This window comes from Vanellus vanellus, assembly GCF_965231255.1.
Source record: "Vanellus vanellus genome assembly, chromosome: 1".
NCBI lineage: Eukaryota > Metazoa > Chordata > Aves > Charadriiformes > Charadriidae > Vanellus > Vanellus vanellus.
Window position 1 is genome coordinate 213,535,102 of NC_138905.1, and position 20,863 is coordinate 213,555,964.

At 43.3% G+C, this 20,863-nt stretch overlaps 1 protein-coding gene across 1 annotated transcript; it reads left to right on the top strand.

Annotated features, from left to right (window-relative positions):
- Positions 1-1,368: 1,368 nt before the first annotated feature.
- CTSC (cathepsin C) lies at positions 1,369-20,601 on the top strand (the record flags this gene model as incomplete). The annotated part of the gene is made up of 7 exons (XM_082498392.1): positions 1,369-1,534; positions 3,076-3,221; positions 12,505-12,671; positions 13,100-13,255; positions 14,840-14,955; positions 18,806-18,937; positions 19,463-20,601. The coding sequence occupies 7 exons, from the start codon at positions 1,369-1,371 to the stop codon at positions 19,963-19,965; spliced, it is 1,386 nt and encodes a 461-aa protein (XP_082354518.1). The 3' UTR covers positions 19,966-20,601.
- Positions 20,602-20,863: the final 262 nt, after the last annotated feature.

The following is a 20,863-nucleotide window of genomic DNA, read 5'->3' on the forward strand; positions in this document are numbered from 1 at the left end:
AACTTTGAGGATGTGAAAGCACGTACATTTTGAATCTGGAGAGGCAGTGGAACAAGCACCACTTCCCTGCACACTCAGCCGTGCACTGGGCTGCGCTCAGAGTCTCACGGTTCGGTGGAGACATCTCTACCCTTTGACGACGGTCGTCTGTCCTCTGCAAACAGTCTGGTTGCTGGACACGCAAGATTTTGCACATCGCTAAAGCTTCCATCTTCAGGAGGAATTTTCTGCCAATTTTGCTGACTGCTGCTGTGTACAAAGGGCCTCAGAGGGGGTGCGGGTTTTCGGGGTCCACACCCCATGCAGGATGGGCACCGCATGGTTTCCCAGCCATGACACATGGCTGCTGTGGAAGCTCAGAGTCACTCTGTGCCGCTAAACCCAGGGGGGACAAGAGACCTCGTCCTCCACAGCTGCAAGGCATGAAGTAACACCGGGGTGCAACCCCGCTGGCCTGCCCTTCTCTGCAGGGGACTTCTCCGAGTGCAGAGGCCTGGGGCTGGGTAGTGGGGCAGGGACTCTGGGCAGGAGGCTGCCTTTTGGGTGGGAAATGATGAACTTTGGGGAGGTAGGTGGGCTTTGGGGATGAGGATACCCTTTGGGGAGGAGGACTCCCTTTGGAGTGAAGGATATTTGTCGAGGTGGGGGATGCCTTTTGGTAGGATGCCCTTCGGGGAAGAAGATGGCCTTTGGGGAGGTGGGTGCCCTTTGCAGGAGAGGATGCCCTTTGGGGAGGACATCCTTTGGGGAGAAGGACACTCTTTGGGGAGGAGGATGCCCTTTGGGGAGGAGGACTCCTTTTGTAGAGAAGGACATCTTTTGGGTTGGGCAATGCCCTTCGGTGAGGAGGATGCTCTTTGTGAGGGAAGGATGCCCTTTGGGGAGGTGGCTGCCCTTTGCTGGAGAGGATGACCTTTGGGAAGGACACCCTCTGGGGAGGAGGAAACCCTTTGAGGAGGAGGACACCCTTTGGGGGAGGTGGGTGCCCTTTGCAGGAGAGCACACCATTTGGGAAGGACACCCTTTGGGGAGGACACCCTCTGGGGAGGACACCCTTGCGAGCTGGGTGAGGGCCCGTTCCCTTGTCACAGCCCTCAGGGGAGGACACCGCCTTCCACAGAGGGGAGCATGGCCCACCTCTGCCGGAGCTGAGACCCACGGACACCCGGGCAGCGCCCGCCCTTCGCCCCCACGCCCCGCAGCCCGCCTCAGTCCCCGCAGCAGGGGCAGGCGCAGAGGCCCGGCCCCTCCCGGCGCGGCCGTCCCGGGGCGGTCCCGGGCCCGGGGGCGGGGAGGCGGCGGGGCGGGGTGGCCGCGGCGCTCGGACCCATTTGAGCGGCGGCGGCGGCGGGTTACGGGAGCGGCGCCATGGCTGGGCGGGCGCTGTGGGCCGCGGGGTTGGTGCTGCTGGCGGCGCTACCCGCGGCGCTGCGGGCCGACACGCCGGCCAACTGCTCCTTCGCCGACCTGCTGGGCGCCTGGGAGCTCCGCGTCTGGCGGGGCGGCGGCCGCCACGGAAACTGCTCCCAGGCGGGTGAGACCGCGGCGGCCTGGCCCCGTTCCCCTTCCCCCGGGGGGTCCGCGGGGTCGGCCCCGGCCTCGCTGGGGGAGGGGTCCCTGTGAGCGTGAGGGGGGAGCGGGGCCGGGGGATGGCGGGAAGCGGCTGCTCCGCGCCGTGAGGCCCTAAAACCGAAGCGGGCGGCGGGAAAGGGGGTCGGGCCCCTGCTGCCGGCTTTCGAGCGGGGGTCCCCGCCGGGCTTAAGGCAGAAAAACGTTAACGTGAATGTGAATTAAGCAGCGTGGAACGCTGGCGTTAGTCTGGCCCTGGGTGATGGCTGCGCTGCACTTCAGTTTTAGGCGTTTTTTTAAAATTTGTTTCGATTTGGGCTCAAGTAGGCCTCTCGGGAGCACCACCGGCTCATGCCGGCTCACTTCTTCCTCCCTCACAGCCCACGGGTCCCTTCCCTGTCAGCTCAGCCTGGCCTGAAAGTGGCTCCGGCCAGCAGCACAGCGGCTTCTCCTTCTGGGTGTCCTCTGGGCAGCTCCTGGGAGGCCACCGGCTGCTGCCTGGGCAGCCTGCGGGCATCAGAAGTAGAAATATCACTTCCCTGGAGGGGATAATAATAGTGGGGGGGGTCTTTATTTAGTTATTGCATGTCAGTATTATTTAAAAAAAAAAAAGTAGGTGCTTTGCATTTTTCTAAATCATCTGCTTTTTGATGAGATGAGGCAGGTGGCAGTAGGAGCAGTGGAGGTGAGGTGAGTGGTGGAGAGAGTTGGGAGTGCAGCGGTGAAGGGGTGGCTGATCCCCCATCCCACACATTTTAGGGGAAGATTTGTCATTGCGGACACACTGCCTGAGTGATGCAGCATCAAGATACCTCTGTGGCTGTATAGCAAGTTGTGTTTAAATAAGCTGATGTTTCCCAGTAACAGATGTTTGGTGCTGCTGCTAATTAAATGTGCAAATAACGTCTGGCAGTGGTAAAAAGGAGCATGTAGACCCACTGACAGGTAAGTCAGGCTGAGAGAGTTGAGGTTATTCAGCCTGGACACCTTATTGCAGCCTTTCAGTACTTAAAGAAGGCTTACAAGAAAGATGGGGATGAACTTTTCAGCAGGGCCTGTTGTGATAGGACAAGGGGTAATGATTTTAAACTAAAAGAGGTTAAATTGGGACTAGATATAAGGAAAAAAAAAAATTACAACGAGGGTGGTAAAACACTGGCCCAGGCAGCCCAGTGAGATGGTAGATGCCCCATCCCTGGAAACATTTGAGGTCGGGTTGGATGGGGCTCTGAGCAACCTGATCTAGTTGAAGATGTTCCTGCTCATTGCAGGAGGGTTGGACTAAATAACCTTTAAAGGTGTCTTCCAACCCAAACCATTCTGTGATTCTGTAAGTGAAGTCCCTGAAGTGTGTTTACTTGATGCTTTGCTGCAGAAGACTGTATGCAACAAGGGTATTTTAGCACCTGTTGGAACAAAATAAATGTTGCAGCATTCTTTCTACTGACTTTTTATTTTCATCTTTTGCATGCAATAATCATGCAATAATGTTTGTATTTCTTTCAGGGCCTGTGGAAAGGAAGGTGCTTGTGAATCTTCAGAAGTTAGATGTGGCTCAGGATAGTCTGGGCAACTATGGTTTCTTCACTTTGATTTACAATCAAGGCTTTGAAATTGTGATAAACGACTACAAATGGTTTGCATTTTTTAAGGTGAGTTAACTTGGTGTGTTCTGTATCAGTGACCGTTGCTAAAATGGCCTGTAGCTAGGCTTACGTGGAGTTAGTGAGTGCCACAGTGGGGCAGTTGGGACATTTGGTTGTCTTTGGCTCTGAGGTTTGTCTGGGTTACCAGATACAGGACTTATAAACTGTTTCCTTATGTTAAAAATCAGTGACTGGGTAGGGAGCAGAAAGAGGGAAGAGGTATTTCTATTCCACATTGGGTGTTATCTGAAAAATCTATTACAGATGTTGCTGCTTTCCCTTCTGGGAATGACTAAAGCAATTGAAGGCCTTCATGAAGCTAACTCTCCTGGTAGCCTGGAAATAATTTTTTTTTTTCGGTTTTCTTCCTGACACCATGGACCCAAGTGAAGTAGCAAATATCATTGCTTTTATCTTTCCTTAAAGATGTTCTCAAACGCATGAAAACTTTAGAAAGGTCATCTGTTCTTCTTGCTGGAGGTTTTATAGGGTCTTCAAATTTTATTCTAGAATACTGCCTTAATGTCTTAAGGAACCTTTCTGCTGCCTGTAATTGTTCTTTTGGAAAAATATGCTTATCTCCAGTCCCTGTTAATGACTTCAGATCAAGCTGAAAACAGTGCTAGTAGGCAGGGGGTAGACAGGAGAAGACCCACTTGGTAAGGAGCATTCTGATGCTGTCCTGATGAGTGGCATTATGAATCCAGAGGGTGGCTTGAAGCAATCTCTGCGGGATGACTTTGCTACCTGGGAGAAAGCTCTTTTGTGGAACGAGACTGCTCAGTTGGTGAGTGCAGCCCTAGGCAAGAGCAGTGAACATGTTTCTTGTTTGTTTCAAGAAACATGATCTTGTATCTGGCTTCAGATGAGCCAATAGTAAACACCCAGTCCCTGTCTAAGCATAAAATCTCTGAACCTTGGCTAGTAGTAAGGAAGGTGGAAAAATGACTTTTGCTTTAAATTGTATTTCTGGAAGCCATTGTAGGTAGTTTATTTTACAGCAGGTATTTTCAAGTCAGTGTTTTCAGATGTTAACAAAAATGAGTGATTCACTCTTCCAGAACTGTAATTCTTACTGAATAGAAATGATGTATGAGGCTCTGATTTAACTGCAGCTTCTTCCATGCTGATTGGAGCTCACTTAAGTTAAGGGAAAGGGCCACTGTATAGGTTGTTTTGCAAAACTAGTGGTGAAGTTGTTTACATGTTATTTGTGGGTTAACCCTGGCAGACAGCTAAGTACTACACAGCCACTTGATCATTCCCCCGCAGTTGGATGTGGGAGAGAATTGGAAGGATGAAAGTGCAAAAACTCGAGAGTGGAGGTAAAGGCACCTTAATAGGTAAAGCAAAAGCTGTGTATGCAAGCAAAGCAAAATAAGGATTTCATTTGCTACTTGCCACCAGCAGGCAGGTGTTTAGCAATTTTCAGGAAGGCAGGGCTTCATCATGCATAACTGTTACTTAGGAAGGCAGATGCCATAATTCTGAGTGTCTGCCTTTTCTCCTTTTCTCCCCAGCTTTTATTGCTGAGCATGATATTGTATGGTATGGAATATCCCTTTGGTCAGTTGGGGTCAGCTGTCCCAGCTGTGTCCCCTCACAGTTTCTTGTGTGCCTCAAGCCTACTTGCTGGTAGGGGCAGTCTGAGGAGCAGGTGAGGCCTTGGTGCTGTGAAAGCACTGCTGAGCAATAATGAGAACATCCCTGTTTTACCAACACTGTTTTCATCACAAATCCAAAATGTGGCACTGCATGAGCACTATAAATAAAATTAACTTTCTCTGCCAAAACTACAGCACTCATTACTGTAAATCTTTTAAAATAAGAATACTTCTGTATAAGATAGGTTCTTATACTTGAGCAAAAGCAAAGTGTGAGAGAGAAATACCTGATAGACATTCTCTCATCTGTATAAGGTAGTGACACTAAATTTTCATGATGTGCATTCTGCATGGGTTTGGGGGGGGTAATACAGTAAAAACTACAGACACTGAAGGGTTCTCTAACTGGGCAGAATTACCCTGAAACATCTCGGGCGGGGACACCTCTGTGAGCTTCCCTACAGTGGGAGTGCCTGCCTCGAAAGTGGCAGGAATTGCTGCCTCCCTGAGGACAATGGAGCACTAAATGTTGTAGTATTGTTTGACATCTCGGGCCTGAGGTGTCATCTCTAGCAGGTGGAATTCAGCAGTCATTGCTGGCCTTGGTGGACTCATCTGAGGAGAAATATAGTGGAACTAACGTGTTGGGAATCCTTAGGCTGATATTTTACACTGAAATGCAGAGTTGTTTACAAGTCAGTATGGTGACCAGTTGAAACAAGTGTTGATTATCAAAGTAATTCTTGAATGTGAGGAATTTATTCATTGAAACAGCAAGTGGGCTGCTCTGGAATGTAAGTGGAGCTGTAAAGCACCAACTTGAAGATGGTTGAGAGTCACTGAAGTCTCTACTGCTGCTATCTGTACCTTGTGAAATACACTACTGGAAGATGAGCACTAACTCAAGTGACTGTTAGGTGCTGATCTTGTGTATTCCTCTGTGCTTATGAAAATGCATTGATTTGCAAGAGTACTCTTAATATACCAAAACTGTGTTATAGAATAATTTAGGCTGGAGGGAACTTCTGGAGGTCATCTGATCCAACTTGCTGCTCAAAACGAAGTCAGTCGGAATATACACCTGAGCAGTAGCAATGCACAATAGCTTGCATTTCTTGGTCATAAATGTGTCTTAGCCCTTTGTAGACAAATGGATTAATTGTTAGGTTTGCAGTTGCTTTTGGTATTGTGAAATAGCAAGCTTGTTTGGCTCATTGTTCAGTAGTAGGGAATCCATCAGCAAGACATGCTTAAATTAAAGGCTTTCCTTAAATATTATAGAGAGGATTAAAGCCCAATTCGGTTACCCTCTCTATAATTTTGCTGCTGGAAAGGAAACAACAGTTTACCAAGATGCAAGTATAATGGCTGAGAAGCACAAGGAAATACCACAGCACGTAGTAAATGCATTTTTTTTTTTTTTTTTTTTCTGCAAACAACTAGGATACTTTGTTAGGCAACAACTTACAATACTGTCTGTCTACAAAACTGTTGTGTCACAATTGTCAGTAGGGGCTTGGGGGGAAGAGGTGTTTCCTTACAAGCTGCTTGACCTTGTGGCATATGTGTATGTGTGTACTTTTAATCCAGTAAATATTGCATTACATATGAAATAGAAATACATAATATCTAGTCCTGGTATAAACTAAAGATGTGGTTTCTTCTGTCAAATGTGGCTAATGCCACATAAATAAAGGCCTGTTCCATCATCTTCTACTGTAAGGCTTCTAGAGGACAAGTAATATATTCTGCTCAATGTATGCTTCAGAGGTTTTTGAAGAATGATTGCCTATAGTTTAAAATAGTCCTGCCATTTGCACCTGAAAGTAATGTAAACATAGCAGACTTCATTTGCTTAGTGTTGGTCATAATCTAGAAGCCCTTGGAGTAGAATGTTAAGTGGTAAGGGCCTTCCTCCCTGGAAATGCAGCAAGAGGAAAGCATAAAAGCAGTCTCAGAAGACTACTTAGCCTTCATCGCTGTTGAGACTGTGGAAAGTCATTAAACAAAGTCCCTTTGGAATTCATGGAAAGGAAGAATTGTCTTTGCCGTCATTCCCTTGCTTTACAAGAAGATACAGAACTAATATGTGTAATATGGAGCAATTTGCTATTGTTTTTACTACTTGGTAAAATGACTTTGTTTCACTCTGAAATAACCTGCCCATGTGAACACTGTTCTGGAGTTACTGCTTGATTGTAGAGTAACTTTTTGGTTCATGGAGCAGTTTGTGATGGTGCAGCAGCCATAACATAGAAAGCCGTGCACATCTCTGTGCATGGCTTTAGGTTTGGGCTTGTCAGGAAAGTATTCGTTGCTTAAGGGCTGCTTATAAATTTTGAGTTCTGCTTATGTTGCAGTAAAGTTAAATTATGTGGCTAAGACCCCATCATGGTGACAGGACAGATAAAGCATCCTGATTTACCTACTAGGATGCTTTAACACTTTCCGCATATTGTGCCATTGAACAGAAAGGATGGAGTTGCTAGGCAAAATGAACAGCAGTATTTAAGCCAATACAGCACTTCGTGTGTTTCAAGCATAAAAGTGCAACTGGTGCTAACCGAGGAACTTGCAGTGTATTTTTGTTTAATGTTAAAACATGAAGTTATTAATTACTAACAAGAATGCTCTGGGCTTATGTAAATGGTGGCTTTATCAGAGCTATGATACTGTGTGGATATAGACAGCCTGTTTGACGATGGTGCATGTTTCAGTGAGTTTTTAATAGCCTTTTGTTCCTGTGGCTTACTAAACAGACAGCCACTAAAATATTTGTAGGGCCTCACCGCCTTTACAAGTTATTTGTTCTTTCACCTGGAGGCTGTGGGGAAGTGACTTTCTACACCAAAGGAATGGATTGGCTGAGCTTATCAATATATTTTTCCTCAGTTTGCTTCAGTAGCTTAAGTAAAGAAGCTCTAGCAGTGTCTTATTTCTAACCATTGTTGTACATAGACTTGTCCCTCAAGGCTTGCCAAGTTAAATGCAGCATCCTCTACTGCAATCTGCTTCTCACAAGTCATAGTTACTCTGCCTGGTGTTTGTTTGCAGCACAAAGGAACTTGTTTTATTGGAATGCTCTTGTTTCTTATTTAATGTCTGCTGCTGAAATGTCCTTATGCTGAACTTGCATGTGAAGTTAGTGTACTGACTCTTGGCAGAAGCTTGAGCATGTGCTTCTGCTGGATGATATAAGGATTCTGTAGGGCAATGGAAGATACAAGGCTTTAAATTTTTTTTCCAAAGGGAAAAAACAGGAACAGGATAACATAAAAAGCTAGGGCAAGGCTGAAATGAAAGTTGAGGCTAACTTCAATTACTTGATATCTTTGTAGTATTTATTTATTATTTTAAAAGTACCACTGTGAAGGGAGACAGTCTTGTAAGATTCTCACTGTTTGTCCCTTAAGCTAAGTGGTACTCCTTCTGAGATGTCCTCTAGCAAAAACAAGAAGTCTGGCACATCTTCATATTAAGATATTAGCACTACTTCAGCAAAAAGAAAGAAATAATTTATAGAATGTTCCACTACTCAAGTTACTAATCTTTTCCAGACTGACTTGGTGACATCTTTGTCACATCTTTTCCTCTTTCCCCAGCACCCCCAAATTTGGTTAAAACCAAGGACTTCCATTGTGGAAAAAAAAACAGCCTAGACAAGTGACAGTAGTTAATGTTTAAATTTCAGAATATTAAAAAAAAGAAACCTGAATGCCTTTTATTCCATGTTGCTAAAATAGAAGTGTTAGAGTTGCTGATGCTGTTTAATCATCCTGCAAATTAATTGAAAGTTAATTTCTAACCTATCTTAGTTGGGCCTACTTAACTGGCAATGTGCAACTGGTGCTTCCCTAAAGTATAAATCTGAAAGCATAAATCTCTGAATTGCAGAATGTTGCCTGGAGGAAAGAAGATGCATCTGTAGTTGATGTTTGCTTGCATTTTCTATCAGGTAGTAAGATGCAATCATTTGTTCTGATAATCTTTTATATTTTTGTACAGTAGGGCATCTGCAAGTCTGCAGTCCTCTTCTAATTAGGAATGTGCTTCCTGTATTAAAATGCATGGGCACACTTGTAAACTTGATGACAAATGAGTGGTAAGTCTTTCCAGCAGCTTAATGTATTGGGTAGTCCTGCCTCCTGGAACTTGAGTTGGCTTATTGCCTGAGCATTGCTTAAGTTGAGAACAATAGATGTTAAAGAGGATGGGATGGCAGCCTGTGTATGTAGCACTGCTGAATCTCTCTTAAAATACTGTGTCCAATAAGGTTTCCATCCTTTCCTGCTTTCTTCTTAGGCAGATTAAAAATTTAAAGAAAGCTTTAAACAATTACATTTTTTTTACCAGGACTGGTATTGAGCATGCGTTAGATTACATCATGATGACCAACACAGGGATGACTTTACTAGCAGTATACTGTACCAAAAAGCTTACCTAGGTTCAGGTATCTAATAGCAAGCCTTGAAATTCAGGTACATAAAGCCTTTTAAGGTTAATAATGTTGGAGTTGCTTGGCTAAATTCTGGCATTAGGTAAAGTCATGGGTTGTGAGACTTGAGAAAAATATACATTTGAAATAGAATTAAAGCTTAATGTTTTCAAACCTCAGAATTTGAACTGTGAATATAGTTTGGGTGCCTTTCTACAGGAGTTGTTCCAGATTGGTCGGGTCACCGGATGGCATTTACTTAATGTTGCAGATGTGAACATCGGCTAAAGAAATTTATCATGTGGCATGTCTACAGCGGTCTTTTATTAACTTCAAAATTAAAACCATCTTAAGTCTGCAGAGGAAATGCATGCAGCAGTTGTCCAGCAGTAGCTGGTGGTCACAGCTGTGTTGTCACAGCTGGACAACATGGCTGTTGTCCTCCAGGAAGGATGCGATTCTGTGATGGGTTCCACAGATGTGCTGGCAGCTTCTGGCAATGTCTGGCATTGTAATTGACATCCACCTGAGTCAGTGGTGGTTGTTCACGCAGTGGTGCCATGATGAACTGGTGCAGCTGAAGTTAGTTGCCAGCCTGTATGACTGTTATTTGGGAAGACATACTCCTAGTAGGTCCTCTAAAACTGATACAATCAGATTTGCTAGAGCTAATCTGCTAGAGCCTTTCTCTGGTCGCAGCAAGAAATGCTGCATGTGGTTTTAGCAATGAAATACTGGTTTGATGGTGTACCTTCTGGTCGTAAGCAGTGGGTGTCACTGTCATGGCACTGATGACTTTGCTATCCCATTTTAGTTCTTCTGACGTGGCCCATTGAGTTAACTAGCTTGTAGAAATTAAGCATAAGTATTGGGTTTTTTTTTTAAAGGTTTCTCTGCCACTTCTCGATGTTGGTGGCTCTCGATTAAAATTTGGGGGTGGGGGGCAAACTGGAACCTTATGTGGGTATATCTTAATTTCCTAGCTGAAAATGGCTCTTGGAGTTCAAATTCCCTTTATCCAGTTGTTATTGATAGGATGTGGTTCTCAAAGTTTTCATGTCCCCTTCTTAAAGCCAGTTCAGTAGTAGCTTACAATCTGCCAGTCTATAAAAAGGTAGCTACAGAGGACTTGAATTGCTTAATTTTAGGCTTCTGCACAGACTATCTGAAATTGGCTTTTGTCTCTTGTTTATCTTGAAGTGTTGCCACTGACTGTCCCTTCACCTCCTTTCTAGCTTTGCTGATTGATTGAACTGAAAGAACAGTATAAGAAACTTGCTAAATTCACTTTCCTGAAAGATGAGTTGTGCAGATGGTGTGAATACTATCCTGGTTATCTATCAACATCTTAAGAAAAAAAAAAAAGTTGTTGTTTTAATTTGCTAGTTAGCAAATAACTCACTGCCTTTTTTCTGTGAAAATAAGTCCCAAATCTGTTCCACTTGTTTTGATTCAATATAACTCCATGCTAGGCAGGATCTGCATCTGATTGTTGCAGAAAGCAGGCGTGTTCCTTGAGTATTCTTCAAGTATTCAGACTGAAAGCCTATACTTATCAAGAATGCTTGTGCTTGGTCTTGTTTTAATCTGTGGCAGCTTTTAGATAGAAAAGACAGGTAGGTATTAATTTATACTATCAAAATAAAGTGCTCTAATAGTAACTTACTGATGTAAAGTCAGTAGCTTGTTGCTTTTGGTAGTGCCTGGATTTCTAGCAATGCAGTTGTGAAGAAGGTATTTCTCAAAAGTTGTATCTGGACCTTGCCCTTGGTGTTTGGCCAAGTGTGGTTATTTCCCATATTGCACAATCTTGCACAGTGAGATAGGATGAATAGAACACGGTAACGGCTCCTGCTCCGGTCAGCAAACATGCTTGCCTTGGTAGACAAGCAAAGGTGTAGATGTGATGCCTCTGCAACCACTGAACTGGGGGCAAAGCAAACTTCCATTGTTCTAAAACAGTCAGAGGATTAACCTTTAATTTTATCCCTCTGATTGATAGACTTAATTATTTTGCTATGTGTTCTCCTTCAGATTTCCCATAGGGCCTTGACATAGTCACAAACCTCCCAGTCTCTTTATTTACTTTATTTTCCATGTTAAGGCATTTCCATCACTGTAAACCACCATCTTCAGTGATGGTGAAGAGGCTGAGCAAGCATTTTATTGAAACATAGCTACAAAATCCTTGGACCATTGTACATGTGCAACTCGAATGCAATGGGATTTAATAAAGTATTTTTGGACTAGGAAACTTGGATTCCATGTAAGTGATTTGTGTAAGATTAGGATTGTCAAGTTAAAGCTTTTGTTGCCTGGGGTGTTCAAGCTCCTGTATAGCTTAATAAAAGCAGACTTAACCTTAAGAGACAGTGGAGATCTAACGATGTCTCTCTCCCCCACCCCCCCCCTTTTGTTTGTGTCTTCCCTGGGACATTCTGCTGTCAAAGAATTGCTAATTTGGGAAACTTAAGCAGCTGGGCAAAGTGTTAGTACTAACTGCTGTATGAAGACAGATTGTACTGAATAGATTAACTTATTACTCCTCTTCAGTGGTAAAATGAAGACTTGTGTGACTGAATAAGGCAGTATTAGGGCTTGAGGCTTTAGTAACACTCCCATCACCACCAACTTCAAATGAGTTGCTCTCAGTGGATTGTCATTTCTTATTGTCTCATTTTGATAGTTCAAGTGAAATTGTTTCATGATGCTCTTCCTGCAACTGCTTTAAGTTTGAGCTGTGATGGAAGTCTCATCTTCAGTTCTGACTCCAAAAAATGAAATGCTATTCTCAGTTCTCTTGGGGGGTGGGGGGGGAACAACTTGCCATCCACCCTGTGTTTACTTTTCATACTGCTGTGAGTCTTAGTATCTCAAACTTTTGCAGCACTCCAGAGTTTGACTAGTCAAATATTTGGTGCAAGAAACCACGGGGCATTGAAGAGAAGGATAAGTACCAAGAGTGTTTTTTACATTATGCCTAGAAAGTAACTGTTGAACCCAAACAATTAGCACCTTTTAGCTGATGCTGATACTAATGCATGCTTTGATGCTAAAAGTGCAAGTCACAACAGCTGCTTAACCTTTTTTTGATGTTTCTTTGTTTTGAAATCAAACATGATGCTGGTTCATCTGGAATATATGGCCACGTCCTCTGAAACAGAGGCAAGAAGCAGCTGGGTGGGTAGGGACTACTGCTATGCTCACAAATGCATCTACCCAACACAAGTGTAACCTCTTCATGTTACAGTACAAAAAGGAAGGCCAGAATGTAACCAGTTACTGTAACGAGACTCTACCAGGATGGGTACATGATGTACTTGGCCACAATTGGGCCTGTTTCAGCGGACAGAAGATTTCTTCATCTCCCTCAGATGTTCACATAAATGAGCTACCTCTCCAGAAGCCCAGGGGAAGGTAAGCAACAGATAAGTGACCTTTTACTGGAATAAAACGTTTGATAACTATCCTTCAGGTTTCAGCTAAAACCATATGGGCCAATTCTGTCCCTGAGAACAAAGTTAATGCCAGTGGTAACGTGTAGAATAAACAAATGCACAAAAACAGAGGAAGATGTGCCTGTTATATCACACAGTTTCTTCTTTGGTCTGTGGTGAAGCCCAGTTACAAAACTGACTGTCTAAAGATGATGGTTATGTCCCTCTAGTTTGTCTCAAATTTCGGTAATCTTACCTTGGTCCAATAATTGCATGTTTCTTTATCAGTACCTACCAGAAGAGTCTTCCAGAGTTAGTCTCTCCATATTCAGTTTAGAGAACAGAACGCCTTTACTTTTCCATCCCAGTCCTCTTCTTACTGTTTTATATGGTTGCTTTTATTTGCAGACTTTCAAGCAGACGTTATGTGCACAACTTCGACTTCGTAAATGCTATCAATGCTCGCCAGAAGTCCTGGAGAGCAGCAAGATATAAGGAGTATGAGAATTTTGCCCTGGAAGAACTAACTAGAAGAGCTGGGGGTCTCTATTCCAGAGCTCCAAGGTACTAAAACCTTTTGTTTTGCCATAAACCACACTGCTGCAAAGAATATGCTTGTATTTTTCCTGGGTCTTCCTAGCTGTGTTTTGGCTTGTAGTTCAGTTGTTTAATCAAGTTTCAAGGCCTTCCAGCTCATTTTCATGGAGTGCCAACATATTTCTTCATTTAAGTGATTATTCTGAGCATCTGTTGTCTCAAGCAGTTTAGACAAGTAGGGTCATCTACCATTTAATGTTGCCCAGTAACTTGCTGCTGAATTTATATGTGCAGGGAAGAAGCGGGGACAGTCTCAGCTGTCATCTCACTCTCGTGTCTACCCACAGTCAGGAGTTTCTGCATGACCACCTTTCTTGTTCTGCTAGTTCATAAGTGCAATTAAAAAGTAGTGAGATGCATTCTGCTATTAAAAGTGAATAATAAAGATTTTCTGAGGGAATTCCATGGTTATTTTCATAATTTGCCATGCCTGCAACCAGGGTCCTCTAAAAGGAGTAGAGTGTCTCAGTGAAGAATCATGAAGTAGCTCTGAGGGTGCGTTCAGGGTCTTGCAGATCCGCACAGCAGAGACTGGTAATGGGGATGGACACACAGTCCTCTACATTAATTTGAGAACTAGAGTTCTTTGATCTGCATATTCCCTTTACAGCTGTTTTACCTTCTTTGTATTTTTGCTTTTTCCACTCTGATATTGCTGTGGGTAGGAATGCTACTTACTTTTCCAAACTGTGGCAACTGCGTGTTTGTAGAAGAAGGTGCAACTATACAATAAAAACTGATTTGCATGGGAGCATCATGCAGATTATCATGCTTTCATCTTATAGACAGAAGTCACCTTGTAGGTGGTCTTAAATACAGTAACCTATGTGGAAGCTCTGTTGCACCATGCAATGCTGTGACTGTTTTGTTGGCCCTCTCATGCTTTCAGAACAGACTCCCAGTGCCTGGTGTGTGTGAATGGCACTTGGTGGCATGACTTATGGGACAAGTGTCAGGTTATGTGAAAGCTGAATGCAGGAAGCGCTTGGCTTGCTGATGTATGAGCATCACTTGGCTGCAAGTGGTAGATGAGGACAAGTAACGTTCAATACTTCAATAATCACAGCAAAAACTTTCTTTGGGAAGTCTCTGGGGCAAGTGGGACTGCAGTTATTGAAGTGTCGATGTAAGTCATCTCTGTGTCTGCAATTAAATAGTCTGTAATCACTGTCAATGCATGCTGATGTGCCTTCTGCAGTCAGATATTCAACATACCTCATGATGGCAGAGATGTAAAATAGCTGTTGCAGAGCTGCATTGCTACAGTCACTGAAAATTACCTCAGCACTTCAGACTGGTTCAAAAGTATTTGACCTCACCAGCTGGTTCATAATACAGTTCCCTCAGGGAGGGATTTGAGTAGGTCTTGCATCCTCCTGAAACTAATCTCCTGAGATTGACACCCACTCAGCTTAGATGGAGACTATTTCAAATTGTTTAGTATGAAGTAAGTGCAACTAGTAGAGGCCAGACGGTGATAACTGAGCATTACATGATTGTTTCCTTGCCTAGAGCGTGATACGTTACTCAGAAGCATTTTCTCCTCTTTAGACCAAAGACTGCACCTCTAACACCCGAGTTACTCAAAAAAGTTTCAGGCTTGCCCGAATCCTGGGACTGGAGGAATGTGAATGGTGTCAATTATGTCAGCCCTGTTCGGAATCAAGGTAAAAAGAAAAAAAAAAAAAAAAAAAAAAAAACAACAAAACAAACCTCTGAATGAAATGCTGTACAGCTGCTTTGATGTACTTTGCAATTTGCTGTTAACAAGAAGGTTTTGTCTAGTGTCTTTGACAGATTGCACCTTTACTATGAAGAACCTGTGAAAACTGGGTGGAGTTCTGGCTGACAACGCTGCCAAAATAGAAAGTGGTACTGGCTTATCCAAACAGCGCTGTCTCTTGCTGGAGTGAAAGCCAATTACCACAGTGCCCTGCATAAAGACAGCTGTCAAGTTTTGTCTAAACAGTCTCAGTCATGGTTTTCTGCATGCTGACAGAACTGATGTGCATTTAATTTCTTTCGAACTGATGAGGAGCAGCTGAGGGAACTGGGGGTTTTCAGCCTGGAGAAAAGGAGGCTGAAGGGAGACCTTCTCTCTCCCTACAGCTCCCTGAAAGGAGAGGGTGTAGCAAGGGGCGGGTTGGTCTCTTCTCCCAAAGAACAGGAGATGGGACAAGAGGAAATGGCCTCAAGTTGCACCAGGGGAGGTCTAGATTGGAAATTAGGAACAATTGCTTCACTGACAGGGTTGTCAAACACTGGAACAGGCTGCCCAGGGAAGTGGTGGAGTCATCATCTCTAAAGGGATTTAAAAGATGGGTAGACATGGTGCTGAGGAACGGGGTTTCACGGAGGGTTTGGCAATGATGGTTGGACTTGATGATCTTCAAGGTCCCTTCCAACTTAGACAATTCCATGATTCCCTTCCCTTATTCCTGCTGATGGCAAATTATCATGCAGTTTTAATGAATAAACACATGACAATTGTTTATCCTATTTCCAAATGTTATCACCAATAACTTTAGGAGTTGCTTAAATGGCTAGTTGCAAGAAGGGGTGTTAGTTGCCATGAAAAGTGTGGACACTGATAAATATAGTATACTTGTAAAAACTGGGTTTTTTTTCTGCCCCTGTGAAGAGGAAGTATTTAGCTCAAAGTAGACTTAAAAGAATACAATTCTGGTATATGTTTATTTTATAGGGAGTGCTTTTATAGCATTGTGGCGTGAGACTTCTGAATTAATAGTTACATACTAGAGGCCAGGAATGGACTTCATTGATGTGTCCCTTCCCTGCTTCACTATTTCCAAATAAGTTTTCATGTGCTGGTAGCTATGTAGTTGCAACTTGGAGGGGAAAGGAACATAACATTAATGTGATGGGGAGAGAATTGCATAAATCGCTGGTCCCTCATTTTTGGATTAGTTGTTCCACCCAATAGAGCCAACTGGATACCTGGTAGCAGAAGCAGCATAGGAGGACTTGTGGGAGTTGTAGTTCACAAGCTGACACGTGGCATCACTGAAAGATGGCAACAGGAAATGATACAGTCCTGTGTAGGTGTGAGTCCTGTACTTTCTCCTGGTGTGCACTGTGAATGTGCCAAGGGCTCTTTTACCTTCCAAATAGTTGGACACTCAGTCCCAAATGTACCCTTTCTCCACCATGTTGATTTAAAGTTTCTCTAAACTAGTCTGTCGCTTCCAATAATAAAGCTGCCTACACATTTCCTGTAATCCGAGTATGCATATTCCCACAGACATTTAACATTCTGCTTCATTAAATAAGAATTTTAGCGTTCAGGCTTTTCAAAAAAAAAAAAAAAAAACCAACCACAAAACAAAACCTTCAAAAGATGACCTTGTGCAAAATAATGCTGACATACAAATTAAGTCTTGCTTGTGGTAGCTTGTATGATTTTCTGAGGCACTGGATGTCAATGCTTCATTAGAATGATGGTATTATAAAGTCCTAGTTATATATCATTAAGATTATTAGATGACTAATTAGAAAATCCCTTTGGGGAGCAGGCTGCAAGCAGTAAGAGGCAAGTTGTCTGGCACATGCAGAAAGAATTGTATGAATTACAAGATCATGGCTTCCCAGATCTCACATGCTTGTGGAATCACTGCTCTTAACCCAAGAAGAAAAAAATACAGCATCTGAAGTGGAAAAGAATTAAAAGGGAAATGTGCATTCTCTGAGGAATACCTTGAGACACGGCAAGTTTCATGCAACTGCAGTTGTCTTGGACCATAATATTTACTTCCAGCATGTTAGCATCCTTGCTAATATTTCCCGTAGTCAAGAAAGTAAAGGTTGAGCTCTCAGGTTGTTTACAGAGCCGTAACTGCATCTTTGAGTCCAGAGATGTGTTGTCTTTGAAGATAGCCCTATTGTTGCTTGTTACCAACTTTACAGGGGGGAGAAAAAGGGAACCTAGAGACTTTGTTATAGACTGCAGTTCCAGTTTCTTGCCGACTACTTTCTGCAAGCTTTTTCTGCAGATCAAAGTAGGTGAAAAGCCTGGTCAGCTGATTCTTCACTAGATGCGCTGTGTCTCCTCCTGTGCTGTGTCTGCTCATAGTGTAATAACCCTTTGCAGTTGAGTGTGTGGCTGAAGCTTTAATAGACTGTGGAAGAGAATTTGTGCGAAGTCTCAGAAAAGCAACTACCCTTGCAGCTGTATTGGCCCTCTGCTGTTATAGTGTGGTTGTCATGCTATGAGCCTCACAAATACCACTGTGGTAGCAGGAAAGAAATTGAGCAACCACCCCAACAGTATTGCGACTGAAATGGTTGTGTTAATTGTATTTTTTACATTTTTGCACACAAAATGCAACAAAGCGTTCTGCAGCGTGGCCTATCTCGGATGCTGTGACTGTACAATGAGTGTGAGGCACCTTTCACCACTCCCATTTGCCCTGCTGGGCAAAGAGCATTCATGTTCAGGCTGATTTTGCCCCTTCTCTTCAGAGATACATCTGACTGAGTGAAGGTGCAATTTCACAAAGTCTTACTTTTGTAATAGCTCTGCTTTTATACACCTACACAGTTCAGGAGAAAGTATTTTGTTCCTCAAGCCCCCCTTCTTTTCATAGCTCTGTAATATTTGACTTTCCTACTGTCAGGAAACAAAAGGAAATTGGGCACCTTGGTGACAATCAGTAGATAAAATAGGACTTCATCCAAGTAATTGTCCTTCTCTGTGATGCTTGTCATTTAACTTCCAGAGGTTTTTAATGTGTTCCAGGAAGCTCCTAGGGAATGAAGAGGCCTAAAACTAACAGCAATACTAAATTTTTATGCAAAAGTAAGGACACTCAACTCTCTGCCAGGAAACAGAAGGGAAATTAAGGTGCCTCTGCAAAGCCAGTGTAAAAATTACATGCCCTTGGGAAGTAAAGGGAGCTGGGATGAATCCACTATGTCAAACCTGCTATTTATATTGGTAGGCTCTTAAAAGTCAATTATTTTAGGGGTAGCTATAGAGGTGGAATATTTGTTCAACTGTGTTGAAAAACTGTGTAACAAGTGTTAAATCCATTGATAGGTTGAAATATTCTAGAACAATATTGTCAGCATTCACTTAAAATAGTTATTGCCCCTTAGCGTATGTGCCCCATAAAGGGTTATAGTCTGAGACAGTAGGTTAGTAGCCTTCCTCAAAGCCCTGCTAATATGCTCCCTGTGACTTCAATCTGAAGGAATAGCATAGCTCTTCAATGATATTACAGGAAAACACTAGAGATACATATTGTCTCTTACTCTTGGATAAGGTCAGTGTTCCTTCAGAAGTTATTAGAAATGTGTGTTTGTTTGTTTTTAATTGCATGCCTAAAAGCTAAATGTATATTTAAAGTTTCTGCTCTATCAATATTCAGCTTCTAATCGCTGCCTGGTAGGTTTTGACTCTTCTCAGTGGACTCTGGCAACGGTTGTACCTGAATGCAGGTGACTTGCCTTGTTTATGTTGCTGACTGTTCTTTGTGGTTCTTTTTCTCCTCTCCTCAGGGTCATGTGGCAGCTGTTACGCATTTTCCTCCATGGGCATGCTGGAAGCAAGGATACGTATCCTCACAAACAACACTCAGAAACCGATCTTTAGTCCCCAGCAGGTTGTGTCTTGCAGCCAGTATTCTCAGGGTAAGTATACTGGTGTATACAAAGATAACTTTCAGTAACGATCATGCTGCAGAAGGAGACTGTATATTAAAAACCTCCGTGCCTTCTCCGTCACCTGCGATTTAGTTTTTTTATGAAGTATCTGGCAGGCTATGCTTTATAGTAGTTCTTTTTTTTCAAGATTGCAGAAAATATTCCAGAGTTGTCAGTCCACCGTATTGTAGGGCCCTGTGCTCTAGGATGTTATTGGATTTTAGGTAGATCTACCTGGGAGATGGGGAATATCTAAGAAGTAGGGCTAAAAATTGCAATGCATGCCTAGAAAGAGTGAAACCAAATATCCTCCCAAAAGCATATTCAGAGGGAGGAGGAACATATGGGGAGGGGAAGATGAGGAAAAGCAATGACTAAAGCTTTCCAAGAGACACTATCTGTGTTAGGACAGGTCCTTTTACCTCATGCTCTTCTTCATGGAGATTGGAGTAGGAGAATCTCCCATCTCAGATAACTCTCAAAGGGAATAAGCAGATTTTTTTTGTTGTTTAGGTTGCGATGGTGGCTTCCCATACCTCATTGCTGGAAAGTACGTGCAAGACTTTGGTGTGGTGGAAGAGGACTGCTTCCCTTACACAGCCCGAGATTCTCCATGCAGTTTCAAGCACAGCTGTTACCACTACTACACTTCAGAGTACCACTATGTCGGTGGTTTCTATGGAGGCTGCAATGAAGCCCTGATGAAACTCGAGCTTGTTCTGCATGGGCCAATGGCTGTTGCCTTTGAGGTTTATAGTGATTTTATGCTTTATAAAGAGGGGATCTACCACCACACTGGGCTGCAGGATGACTTCAATCCGTTTGAATTGACCAATCATGCTGTCTTGCTGGTGGGCTATGGTACAGACCCAGAAAGTGGTGAGAAGTTCTGGATTGTAAAGAACAGCTGGGGCACCTCGTGGGGAGAAGATGGTTACTTCAGAATCCGCCGTGGCACGGATGAATGTGCAATTGAAAGCATTGCAGTGAGTGCAACTCCTATTCCAAAATTATAAATGCAGAGGTCTTCTTCCAGTGCCTTGTCCCCAGCCATAAGAACATACTGATTTGTTAGAGATGGGTTAAAATCTGTCCCCAGGCTTGAACAGGGGAGCTTTAATGAAATTTTCCAGAATAGAGCAAACAGTTTCCCTAGTTGAGAGGGTGAACACTGTTAGCTCTGCTCTGCGCACTGAAGGCTTCCTCTGCAGTCTGACAGTAGAACACCTGGAATGCAACGGCTGTTTTGGTAACAGTGGTGACAGTTATTCATCACTAGATACACATCTTCAGTCCCCTGTTGCATGGACAATCTTGAACTTTAGATCTCAGAGGGAAGCATCTGCTATGGTAATCTGTAACTACTCTGAAAGGACACTGTAGTGCCTTACTTCTCAGAAATCAGGAAGTCACTGCAATTTAGAACATAAGTGTGCATTGGGGAGGGAATGGGCAATTACACTGATTAAAATGAAATTTTAAAGCTTTAAGTGTCCTGCAAAAACTGCATGTCAAACCCTTATGACAAAAATCAATTCTACATTTCAGGCTGTTACTAAATGTTGCAGTTCTGGGTTTTATTGCTGTGCTTTGTAATTGATCATCTCAGAGTTCAATAAAAATGACCCCACTCCTGCAGGAGTTTGTACTTGTGGAAGCAGTTGGTTCTTGATTTTAGTGACATGTCTTGAGTTTTGAACTTCCTGTCAAGAATTTTTTACATTAGCAGGATCTAAACTGGTGGGGAAGGAGGGTGAGAGGGGAGAGGAACTGGGAATGGTCATGCTGAGGCCAAGATTCTCAAAGCAGCATCAAGCAGGATTGTGCAGTAGTCCTTGCTGTGGATGTGGGACAATTCATTGAGTAAAGTGGCTAATTCCCCAGTAATCCTGCTTAAGTCCTCTCTGTTAATCT